Source organism: Rhinolophus ferrumequinum, chromosome X, assembly GCF_004115265.2.
Source record: "Rhinolophus ferrumequinum isolate MPI-CBG mRhiFer1 chromosome X, mRhiFer1_v1.p, whole genome shotgun sequence".
In the NCBI taxonomy this organism is placed as follows: domain Eukaryota; kingdom Metazoa; phylum Chordata; class Mammalia; order Chiroptera; family Rhinolophidae; genus Rhinolophus; species Rhinolophus ferrumequinum.
Window position 1 is genome coordinate 9368666 of NC_046284.1, and position 12921 is coordinate 9381586.

The 12921-nt window shown below is 45.9% G+C and overlaps 1 protein-coding gene across 1 annotated transcript; it reads right to left on the reverse strand.

Moving 5' to 3' along the window:
- Positions 1-290: 290 nt before the first annotated feature.
- On the reverse strand, positions 291-1277 carry LOC117025648 (melanoma-associated antigen 10-like). Its single transcript, XM_033111621.1, has 2 exons — positions 1204-1277; positions 291-1089 (listed from the first exon to the last, which is right to left on the reverse strand). Exons 1-2 carry the CDS (start codon positions 1275-1277, stop codon positions 291-293), a joined length of 873 nt encoding a protein of 290 aa, XP_032967512.1.
- Between the last annotated feature and the right edge of the window lie 11644 nt (positions 1278-12921).

Below are 12921 nucleotides of genomic sequence, written 5' to 3' on the forward strand. Positions count from 1 at the left end.
AGTGCACTTATGGTCAAAATTATTCACAAACTTAGATGCTGAACCTTATTAAAACTTGTATTAAAAAAGAACAACATTTGAGAAATCCCTAAAGGAAAATAGATCAATTTCTATGTCATCACAGGAGCCAAAAATGTCACACGCATGTTCCCCAACTTGCCCTGGCCCTCACTACCTAGAACACTGAGGACTCTCTACTCAAACACAGAGTGAACAATAGGCCTCACTTCGTGCCCAGCAGGAGAAGCTACTGGGCGTGGGCCTGAAATGTGCCTGGATGCAAGTGTGGCTCAGGCCCTCTCTTCCTCATCACTCTCAGGCTCTTCGGACAGGGATGGGTATGAACTGGCATCAGTGGTACTGTGCCTGTGCAAAAACTCAAGGACTTTTACCTTGGTGGTTTCAGCGTGGGCCCTGGGACCCCACAGGAACTCATAACGAGCAGGATCACTGTTGGCCACCTGCCGATACTCCACATACTGTTCCTGCACCCACACCTTGGTGATCAGCTCCCTGGGCTCCCCATAGATGGAATTCTCCACCCCATCATGCAGCCCCATGTCATTCAGCGCCTTCCACACTCTCTCCTCAGGGGCACATTCTCCCTCCACAGCAATAACACACAGGAACATGACCAGCAGGCCGGTCTTGGGCATGCAGCACCGATCACTCCCCATCCCATCATAGGTGAGGCCCAGGGTGGGGACCATGACATAGGAGTAGTCGCTGGGGTCCACTTCCTTCACATCAATGCCAAAGAGCAGCTGCAGGCACAGCGACGCTTGTCTGAGGAGCTCGGGGAAGCGGTCCTCATGCTCTCGGATGATGCTCAGCATTTCTTCCTGTGTGGTCGGCTCCTGTGCACGGTACTTCAGGAGCAGGTAAGCCAAGAGCCTGTTCGTGGTGAAACGCTGGGTGCTTCTCGGGGAGTAACTGGCCCCTTTCGGGACCTCCGAGGCTCTCGGCTCCTCCTCATCTTGGCTGCTGGAGCCCTCATCCTCTGACTGGCTCCATGGAATGGCTTCCATGGCAGAAGCGGAGCGATAGGCCCCCGGAGAGCTATGGGGAAGACTCCCAGCAGCCACCGGGCTGTGAGGGAACAGGACAGAGGGGGAGGGAGAGATAAAGTAGGAGGGGGAGGAGGAGGAGGAGGAGGAGGAGGAGGATTCCTCCTCCTCAGCCCAGAACAGGGGCTCCTCCAACTGGTCCTGCTTCTCTCTTGGGTCCTGATGGTCTTCCCCAAGGTTGCCGAGCTCATTCATCTGATTCACAGGCATGACGACTCCTGTCAGGAGGCAACAAGAGTGTGGGCAGGAGGTGGGCGATGGGGACCCACACCTGGCGGGGAGGGAGTGTGAGTGGCCTCAGCTGAGAAACACACCCTCGGCGGCTCTGACCAAGGCGACTTACAGGTCTCTTTACAGTTGCTCTCAGGCCTCACAGCGTCTCCTCTCCCGGGCAGCCTGTCCACTAAGAATCTAAAGTAGGAAGTGAGATAGTGTCTCAGGGTTCAGGTGGCACAGCCCGAGGTTTGGGGGCTGACAGTGGGGTGTCATAGGTTTGGGCACTCTGGTGTCTCTTCTGATCAAGGGTGCACGAGCACCTGTTTACGTATTCGGCAAAAGCTCCTCTCCTAACTCCTGGCCCTGCCTAGCTCTCCACTGCTCTGTGACCTGAGAACATGGAACTCAGAACAAGGGCTTAACCTACAAGTTCCTGGAGGCCATGTAAGAAGAAAGGAAAGGCACCTCAGTGCACAGATGGCAAACAGAGCCCTGGTCCCTAGTGCTGACAGGACTGGGGCCACATTCCCAAAAGTCACCTGTGTTCTGGGGGAACAGTCACTTCCTTGTGCACAAAGGCTGCTCACCTTTCCCCTGCCAGAAGCTCCCCACAACTGCTGCGCTGGCATGAGGCAAATCACTCATAATGAGAACACACACCTTGAGACTAGACAGAAGGAAGTAAAAGGGCCCCACACGTGACCTCACCTTGCCAGAACCTCCCAAGGAGTCAAAAAGGGGTCACCAAAGTTTTGGGTCCATCTCAGCTGGGATAGGGGTTCGATCATTTCTCACCTGGACACCCTGAAAGGCCTGGAAAACTCCTTCTCTCTACTGAGCCCACTCTACTTAGAAAAAGGCCTCATCTCTATTAGACACTGGAAGCGGAAGTGAGCAGAGCAAATCCACGCAGCATCTTAGCTTGCTCTTGGCTGACAGAAGGGGCAGGGCAGGCTGGGGCTCCTCTGTGTTCTGGTTCCCCTCAGTGCTCACCATGATTCCTGGTAGGACCTGGGATCCTGCCCCAGCTAACCTGAGTCCAGACCCTCAGACCAAGACCCTGCCCACCCTGAGACTGCCGATCCGGAAATGAGCAGGGGCTCAGCCTGACAGAACTGCCAGGGATTTCCAGGGCTGACAGACAGAGCCAGGCAGATTTCTATGGGGACCCCTCTTTGTTCTGGGAATTCGAGTAAGCTCACGCCTCCCACACCATCCTCACCTTGATTCTTGGCAGGATCTGGGACTCCTCCCACTGTAGACAAGACGTGGCCCCTGGGATGACCTGACGTCGTCCGTTCAGACCAAGGTCCTCACCTTCCAGAGACCTCAGAGACAAAATGAGAAAGAGCCCCGTAAGCCCCACCCCGCTGGCCTGGGTTCCCCCAACAACTTACAGTGGGGCATGGGCCCCTCTGTTCTGGGGTACGCGTGCCGGTATTCTGTCCTCCAGATATGGGCCTCCATTGCTGGCTAGGCATGAACCCTGCCGACCTGATTTCACCCTGAGTAACTGTCCTTAATGAGAACCCCTGATAACAAGTATGTGGCAAAGGGAGAGCAGGTCACATCCAGGCACCCCTGCCTGGGCCCTGAGGATGAGAAAGGGGCTCCCACATGAGGAGTGGCTTCTTTTCTCAGGGAAAACGAAGATGCAGTTCTCTCCAAGGAAGGGTTCAGATACTTCCAACCATGACAAAACCTCGATTCCTCTTTTCATGACCTGAACTCGTCTCTTTTGACCAAGGCCCTCACCTTCCTGAAGGCCCCGAGACAAAAGTGAGGGGGATCCATCTATGTAAACCCATGTCAGGGGTCTCAAAGGGCTGATAGCAGCACACAGCGTGTTTCAGTGGAGCCCCATTGTCTGGGGTGGTGGTACACTCGGTCCTCCCCAACTTTCATGTTACTCCCGGAGGGCCTGGGCCCATTTCCTTCTGCTGCCCTGAGAGGCACAGTGGAGACTAAGGCCACCATCTCGCTGAGACCCCCACACAGGGAGGAAGTGGGGGAGGAGTGCCCTCCCGACCTCCTGCCAGGCCTCCCCTGGATACCTGCAGGGGTTTCTGGTGTATGTGGGGGGAGCCTTCCTGCCTAGGGTGGAACCCCCTCAGTCCTCCCTCAGGGTCCTCACCTTTAAGTCTGTAGGGCCTTGGACTCCTTTCCTCCCTCTGCTGAATGGAGCTGCACCCCTCAGACAAAAGCCCTCATTTCTGTAAGCACTCCGCGGTGGACTTTAGGACACACCGCATCTGCTCCCATGCCCCAGGAACCCAGCTGAGCCCACAGGCCATGAGCTAGCTGGTCCGTGTTGTTACCGAGGTGGGCAGTGCCCTCAGGCCTGCCTCAAGGCCACATGTCCATTACTGGCAAGGCCTGGGCCCTTCCCCTTGTTGCCTGGCGTTTGTCCCCTTCAGGTCAATGTCATCTGCTCCCTTAGCCACTCCTTAGGCAGAATTGTGCAAACACCCCAAATCCACAGCCCTGCCATGAGGCTTCCCTGTGCTGATGGCAGCGTGGGGCATAGTGTGGCACCTTCAATGTGTGCTAGGGGGCCTGAGTAATCCCACCTTATGTCATCGCCTTGCATCCCGCCAGAGCCTGGGCCCCCTTCCTCTGCCTGCCCAGAGCCTGAACCTTCAGATTTCTGGCACCAGAGTCCTGCAGTCCTCCCTCAGGGTCCTCACCTTCACTCCTGGCTGGACCTGGGCCAGCCCCTCTACTATCCAGAGACCATCTTCCTCATACAATGTCCTAAGTCTGAGACCCGGATGTGGGATTCAGGACATGCTTCATATCATGCCACCATGGGGACTCCGGGACTGACTGTTCTGGGGTATATGGTCACTCTGTCCTCTCTCTGGGTCCTCATCTTGAGCTAGGGCAGGGCCTGGGCCCTCCCTTCTGCCAACCTGTGGCCCTCCTCCTTATACCAAGTCCTCCATCTCAGAAGGAGATGCAATGTTCAGGAAACACCGCGTATGGTCATCCAGCTCTGGGGTATGCCAGGGCTCACAGCAGGAGCGAGCTTCTATGGAGTTCCCTGTGATCTGGCATCCAGGGTCCCTCAGTCCTCCGTCTGCAACCTCAGCTGGCTTCCTAGCCAGCCCTGGGACCTCCAATCGGCCATTAGTGGTCCTCCCTCCCCGGGTCCTCCCAGAGCTCACAGCAGGTATGGGCTTCTGTGAAGTCTTCTTTTGAGGGGTCCTGGGTCCCCTAAGTCCTCCCTCCTGGTCCTCAATTTCACTTTGGGCGATCTTGGTCCCTCCTTGATGACCTAAGGCCCTTTTTCTTACACGGAGCCCCCAGAGTCTCTCGTCAAGAACGGCACTTGTGGTCATCCTGCCCTCTCGGCCTGCCAGGATTGACCGATCGGCGTAGAGGGCCCCCAATCCTCACCTTGCCTCCAGCAGGATCAGGGATCCTCCCCTCTGCTGCCTGAGGCCTTATGCCGTACACCAAACCCCCAGAGTGTCCCAGACGCCGCCGAAGTAGAAATCGGGAAACGCCGTGTGTGGGCCTCTGCCCGTAATACTCACGAGATTCCCTTCTGTTCTGGGGTCCAGGGTCCCTCAACCTCCCTTAGGGTCCTACCCTTGACTCCCGGTAGGTCTTGGGCCCTCCCTCTGTGGACCTGAGGTTGCTCCCCTCTGAACTTTTTCGTCGACTCCAGAGTTGTCTAAGGAGGTGGCGGTTTGGTGACGGGACGGGTGGGGGATGGGGTAGTACTCGGCCACAGAACCCAGTCCCTGTGAGTCTGAGTGCTACCAGCAGGGCAAGGCTGGATCGTGTGGAGGCCCGCAGTCCTCCCTCAGGGTCATACCTTAAACCTCTGCCTGACGGGACCCCTGCCCTCTGCCGACCTGAAGCTGGCGCCACAGCCGGTGCCCTAGTCGCTCTCAGAATTCTGAGGCGGAAGTCAGTGTACGTCACGTCCAAGCATCATTTCTGGGGTTCCCCAGGGCTGATAGGAGGGGCAGGACTAGGTTCCCTGGTGGTCGTGCAGCCCTCCCTGTCGTTCCAACCTGGACCGGGCAGGACCTGGGTCCCCGTCCTCTGCCGACCTGAGTCTGTGCCCTCAAACCAAGGCTGTGACTCCTCAAGTTTCCTGAGGAGGTGGGGATTGGTGGTGCTCAGCCCCACGACCCTACCCAGAGTCCACCAGAGCTAACAGTAGCGCCCTCAGATGGATTCCGCAAAGCCCGCTTTGCTGGAGTGCGAGGAAGCCTCAGTCGCACAACCCTCAAGGAGAAAGCTGCAGTCCCAGGACAGATGCTATAGGGGGCGCTGCAGCTTCCACGACCTTGGGAGAGAGTCAGAGAAGAAGCCTCCTTCCCACGTGTCTCTTTCCCAGCCCAACTGAGAGTGGGAAACAGTGTGTCTAAAGGTTTAGTTTTCCCTGAAGACGCTGAGCAGAAGCAAGGATTTTCGGAGGTCCTGAGGTTTTCGGTGTTTGCCTTGTGGATGGCCGGGGTTTTCACTTTTTCATCCTCATCCATAGTTAAGTAATACATTTTACACCTCTACCTAGTGTGTGTATATTTTGTGTATGTATATAACCATATAGCATAAACGTAGATGAGATCTGCTTGTATATGCCCTTAATGTATACATACCACGTAGGGAAACATGTATATATGCATGCGTGTTTATGTCATATATATTTATATGTGCTACATAAGTTATTTTATGGAAGGATACCTGCTCTTACTGTGCATGGTTCACTGTGATATTTACTATTCTAATTCTTGTCTATTCTTCACCTTCTATTAAAACAATAATTTTTGAAAAGCCAGTCCTCACCCACTAAGATGGTCTCCTGGGTTTAGCACAGACTCGAGCCAAATGCCTCAGTGCTCCCATGTTCCCGCTGTCCTGCTGTTGTCTGTCCCAGGGCTACCGGCACGTGTGGTCTGAGGGCCTCAGATCTGTGCAATGAAGTTGGGTTAGAGGTTTAAAATCTTTCCTCCTAGCCATCCTGTCGTCTGCATCATGCAAACTACTGCCCCTCCCAGCTACCTCTCCTCCATCCCCCCCACCCCAAACACAAAGACCAGCTCACCACAGCCTCCAGTCTCCCCCAGGCCTTTCTCATGTTTATTGTTTAGATTTTTTGTTGTTCAACTACTCCACCCACCCCGAACAGCTTCCATCTATATTTTTCTAGTTTTGATTTAGGGAGTAGAAGACAACCACCCAAGCTTAATTGTCAGGTTGGTAACTGCCAATGAAGCACTAAATCTGTCAATAATTTAAGTTGAATTGACATATTTGCAATATTCTATTTCCCTTGAATGAATCTGGTGGTAACTGCTCCATTTATTTGGGACTTTTTTTTTTTTTTCTGACCTGAATCTATCAGTAAACTTTTTTACTTGCCTTCATAAAGACCTTGTATATTTTTATTAGGCTTCTTAGTTAATTTTGGATTTTATTGCTGTGGTGAATGGGATCTTTTGTAGTACATGTTCTAATTAGTTTTTTCTTTTTGTGTGGCAAGGTTTTTGATTTGGCTATAGTGGTTTTTATACACTTCTCCTGCAGTCTCTCATGCATTGGAATAACCTTGTATCTATTCCTTTACATTTTCTAGATTGATGATTGTATGATCAACAAATACTATTTGTTTCTTTTCAATATTCATGTCTCTTATTCACTTTGACACCCATAGCTCTGGCTTGGTGTTCCTGTACAGTCTTGGGTGGTAGAGGAGACAGCCTACATCTCTGACTTCTCCCTGCCAGTAATGGGAATGCTTCTAACGTTTCACATTCAAGTAGATTGCTGTCAATTTTAGGAAGGGAAACTCCCTTTTACAATAGGCAAGATAAGAAAGAACCCTAAGCGCCCATCCATAGGTGAGTGGATAAAGAAGAGGCGGCACATATACACAATGGAATATTATTTGGCCATGAAAAACAGTGAAATCATAACACTTGGGACAACATGGATGGACCTAGAGGGTATTATGCTAAGTGAAATAAGTCAAACTGAGAAAGACAAATACCATATTTTCTCACTTACTTATGGCATTTAAGGAACAATATAAATGAACAAAGAAAAACAAAAAAGACTGATAGGTACAGAGAACAAACTGATGGTTGCTAGAGGGCAGGGGGGTTGCGGGCCTGGGTGAAAAAGAGGAAGGGATTAAGAAATACAAATTGGTAGTTTCAAAATAGTCACAGGGATGTAAAATACAGTATAGACAATAAGTCAATAATATTACCACAACTATGTGTAGTCTTTGATGGATACTATACTAATTGGGGACACTGCACAAATTTTAAAAATGTCTAAGCACTGTACTGTACACCTGAAAGTAACATAGAATAATACTGAAAGTCAACTGGAACTGAAAAAAATAATTTTTAAAATGCTGGCATATTTCTTTTTTTAAATTAAAGTTTATTGGGGTGACAATTGTTAGTAAAGTTACATAAATTTCACGTGTACAATTCTATATTACATCATCTATAAATTACATTGTGTGTTCACCACCCAGACAGAGTCAGTTCTCCTTCCATCACCATGTATTTGTTCCCCTTTACCCTCATCTACCACCCCCACCCCCCTTACCCTCTGGTAACCACTAAACTATTGTCTGTGTCTATGAGTTTTTGTTTCTCATTTGTTTGTCTTATTCTTTTGTTGTTTTTGGTTTATATACCACGTATCAGTGAAATCATATGGTTCTCTGCTTTTGCTGTCTGACTTGTTTCACTTAGCATTATACTCTAATGATCCATCCATATTGTCACAAATGGGACCATTTCATCTTTTCTTACTGCCAAATAGTATTCCATTGTGTGTATATACCACAACTTCTTTATCCATTCCTCTATCGAAGGACACTTTGGTTCTTTCCATGTCTTGGCCACCGTAAACAAAGCTGCAATGAACATTGGAGCACACGTGTCTTTATGTATAAATGTTTTCAGATTTTTTGGGTAGATACCCAGGAGAGGGATTGCTGGGTCATAGGGTAATTCTATTCGTAATTTTTTGAGGAACCTCCACACTGCCTTCCATAATGGCCACACCAGTCTGCATTCCCACCAACAGTGTATGAGGGTTCCTTTTTCTCCACAGCCTCTCCAACACTTGTTACTAGTTGTCTTGTTGATGATAGCCATTCTGACTGGGATGAGGTGATATCTCATTGTGGTTTTTATTTGCATTTCTGTGATGATTAGTGATGTTGAGCATTTTTTCATGTCTATTTGCCATTTGTATGTCCTCTTTGGAGAAACGTCTCTTCAGGCCCTCTGCCCATTTTTCAGTTGGGTTGTTTGTTTTTTTGTTGTTGAGTTGCATGAGTTCCTTGTATATTTTGGATATTAGCCCCTTATCGGAGGCACTGTTTGCAAAAATCTTCTCCCATTCAGTTGGTTTCCTCTTTATTTTGTGGATGGCTTCCTTCGCTGTGCAGAAGCTTTTAAGTTTGATATAGTCCCATTCATTTATTTTAGCTTTTACTTCCCTTGCCTTTCGAGTCAAATTCATAAAACGCTCTTTGAACCCAAGGTCCATAAGTTTAGCACCTGTGTTTTCTTCTGTGCAGTTTATTGTGTCAGGTCTTATACTTAAGTCCTTGATCCATTTTGAATTAATTTTGGTACATGGTGACAGATAACAACCCAGTTTCATTCTTTTGCACGTGGCTTTCCAATTCTCCCAGCACCATTTATTGAAGAAGCTGTCTTTTCTCCATTGTATGTTTTTGGCTTCTTTGTCAAAAATTATCTGTCCATATTTATGTGGTTTTATTTCTGAGTTCTCAATTCTATTCCATTTGTCTACGTGGCTGTTTTTCTGCCAGTATCATGCTGTTTTGATTATTGTTGCCGTGTAGTACAAGCTAAAGTCAGGGAGTGTGATACGTCCAGCATTGTTCTTTTTCTTAAGATTGCTTTGGCTATTCGGGGTTTTTTGTGGTTTCAAACAAATCGGATGATTTCTTTACAAAATGCCATTGGGATTTTGATGGGGATTGCATTCAATGTTTATATTGCTTTGGGTAATATGGCCATTTTAACTATGTTGATTCTTCCAATCCACGAGCACAGAATGTCTTTCCATTTCTTTCCGTCTTCTTCAATTTCTTTTAAAAATGTCTTGTAGTTTTCAGCATATAGGTCTTTCACAAACTTGGTTAAGTTTATTCCTAGGTATTTTATTCTTTTTGCTGCAATTGCAAAAGGAATTGTTTTTTAAATTTCTTTCTCTGAGATTTCATTGTTAGTATATAGGAATGCAATGGACTTTTGTACGTTGATTTTGTAGCCGGCAACTTTACTGTATTCGTTGATTGTTTCTAATAACTTTTTGGTGGAGTCTTTAGGGTTTTCTATATATAGCATCATATCATCTGCAAAGAGTGACAATTTAACTTCTTCATTCCCAATTTGGATGCCTTTTATTTTCTTTCTCTTGCCTGATTGCTCTGGTGAGAACTTCCAACACTATGTTGAAAAGCAGAGGTGATAGGGGACAGCTCTGTCGTGTTCCTGAATGTAGAGCAAAGGGCTTCAGTTTTTCACCGTTAATAATGAAATTAGCTGAGGGTTTGTCATATATGGCCCTTATTATGTTAAGGTATTTTCCTTCTATACCTATTTTATTAAGTGTTTTAATCATAAATGGATGTTGTATCTTGTCAAATGCTTTTTCTGCATCAATTGATATAATCATATGATTTTTCTCCTTTATTTTGTCTATGTGATGTATCGCATTGATGGATTTGCGAATGTTGAACCATTCTTATGCCCCTGGGATGAACCCCACTTGGTCGTGATGAATAATCTTTTTAATGCATTGTTGTATTCGATTTGCTAGAATTTTGTTTAGGATTTTTGCATCTGTATTCATCAGAGATATTAGTCTGTAGTTCTCTTTTTTGTGTGTGTTGTCCTTACCAGGTTTTCATATCAGGGTAATGTCGGCCTCATAAAATGAGTTAGGGAGTACTGTCACTTCTTCTATTTTTTGGAAGAGTTTGAGCAGTATTGGTATTAGATCCTCTTTGAAGGTTTGGTAGAATTCACTAGTGAAGCCATCTGGTCCTGGACTTTTGCTTTTGGGAAGGTTTTGAACGACTGATTCAATTTCCTTACTGGTGATCGGTCTGTTTAGATTTTCCAATTCTTCATGGTTCAGCTTTGGAAGGCTATATGTTTCTAAGAACTTGTCCATTTCTTCTAGGTTATTGAATTTGGTGGCATGTAGTCCTTCATAGTATGCTTGGATGATCCTTTGTATTCCTGTGGCGCCCGTGATAACTTCCCCTTTTTCATTTCTGATTTTGTCATTCAGTGTCTTCTCTCTTTCTATCTTCTTGAGTCTAGCCAAGGGTTTGTCAATTTTGTTAATCTTTTCAGAGAACCAGCTCTTTATCACATTGATGTTTTCTATTGTCTTTTTGTTGTCTATTTCATTTAGTTCTGCTCTGATTTTTATTATTTCCTTTCTTCTGCTGACCTTGAGTTTCATTTGTTCTTCTTTTTCTAGTTCTTTAAGGTGTAATGTGAGGTTATGTATTTGGGATTTTTCTTGTTTCTTGAGATAGGCCTGTAATGATATAAATTTCCCTCTTAAAACTGCTTTCGCTGCATCCCCAAAATTTTGGTAGGATGTATTTTCATTCTCATTTGTTTCTATGTATCTTTTCATCTCTCCTCTAATTTCTCCTTTACCCAATCGTTCTTTAAAAGTATGTTGTTTAATCTCCATGTATTTGTGTTTTTTCCTGCGTTCTTTTTGCAGTTGATATCCAATTTCAAAGCCTTGTGATCAGAGAATATGCTTGGTATGATTTCAATCTTCTTAAATTTGCTGAGGTTAGTTTTATGTCCCAATTTATGGTTTCTCCTTGAGAATGTTCCATGTACATTGTTTTAGGATAAAGTGCTCTATAAATGTCAATTATGTCCATTTCATCTAATGTGTCATTTAGGGCTGCTATTTCATTATTTATTTTCTGTTTGAATGATCTATCCATAGCTGTCATTTATGTATTTAAGTCCCCTAGTATAACCGTGTTTTGGTCAATTTCTCTCTTTAGTTCTGTTAGTAGTTGCTTGGTATATTTCGGTGCTCCCTGATTGGGGGCATAAATATTGATGACTGTTATGTCTTCTTGTTGTATAGTCCCCTTTGCCATTATGAAATGTCCATCTTTGTCTCTTATTACCTTTTTCACCCTGAAGTCTATTTCATCTGATATCAGTATAGCTACACCTGATTTTCTCTGGATACCATTTGCTTGGAGTGTCAATTTCCACCCTTTCACTTTGAGTCTATGCTTGTCCTTGTAGCTGAGATGTGTCTCTTGGAGACAGCATGTGGTTGGGAATAGTTTTTTGATTCAATCTGCTACTCTGTGGCTTTTCATTGGTGAGTTCAGTCCATTTACATTTAGGGTGATTATTGATATGTGAGGATTTCCTGTCATTCTATCTTTAGTTTTCTGGTAAGGCTGTGTCTCCATTGTTTCTTTGCCTTTTTGTTGTTGTGTGTTATTTCTGTGTAGTGGTATTCTATGATGTTTCCCTCTGTTTCTTCTTTTATTACAGTATATATTTCAGTTCTGAATTTTTTTTGAGTGGCTACCATTAAGTTTATGTAAAAGAAAGTTTGATATTTAGAGTATTCCATTTTCTTCAGCATGCTTACTTTCTCCATTCCCATATTCCGGTTCATACATTTATTCTCCCCCTTTTTATGTTTTGGTCACTACAAATTGTCCCTGTTGATGGTGGTTGAATGTGACGGGCCAGCCGCCACAAATCGAACAGTTCCTGAATGGGGGAGTGGGAATGAAAAAAGACACTCACACAAAATGATGATGCGGCCGGTCTTCAGTGATCCTGAAGCGCGGAGTTTACTTTCCTTTACCAATTTAAACCACCTGTGTACGTGCAGCTTAGCAATCACGAATGTGCATTGCCTCATTGAAAGTAAAATTTTCAACTTTTACATATGAACTACAGACTCACTGAAACTTTCCCAAAGTCATTATCTCAATGACAAAGCCCACCAATTACCCTGATAATCATCAGTGATCTGTGTCCGGGAACTGGCTGTTCCCACCTCATTCCTTAGCAGCTTGCAAGCACCCTCCAATTGCAGGCAGAGACAATGCCTCAGGAACTAAAACTGAGCCAGTCTGCAAGAAAATCATGGCTCCCCACAGTTGAATAGCCTCCTTTAGTATTTCTTGTAGTGCAGGTCTTGTATTAGAAAATTCCCTCAGCTTCTGTATGTCTGGAAAGGTCTTTATTCCTACTTCATATCTAAAGGATATCTTTGCTGGGTATATTATTCTTGGCTTATAATTTCTCTCTTTCAATAGTTTGAATATTTGGTTTCACTCTTTCCTGGCTTGTAGAGTTTCTGCCGAAAAATCTGATAATAATCTAATGGGTTTGCTTTGTAGGTTACTGTCTTCTTTTCCCTGGCTGCCTTGAGGATTCTTTCTTTGTCGTTGATTTTAGACAGCTTCAATGCAATGTGCCTTGGAGAAGGCCGGTTGGGGTTGAGTTAATTAGGTATTCTATTTGCTTCTTGGATTCAAGGATCCAGTTCTGTCCACAAGTTTGGGAAGTTCTCATCGACTATTTGTTTGAATATACTCTCT

Bases quoted from the DNA above. Each gene is read 5' to 3' on its own strand.
- LOC117025648 (XM_033111621.1), bottom strand. From the start codon at position 1,277: ATGCCTGTGAATCAGATGAATGAGCTCGGCAACCTTGGGGAAGACCAT. The intron at 1,090-1,203 runs GTTGGAGGAGCC...GTTCCCTCACAG, and splicing joins CCAAGAGAGAAGCAGGACCA to CCCGGTGGCTGCTGGGAGTC.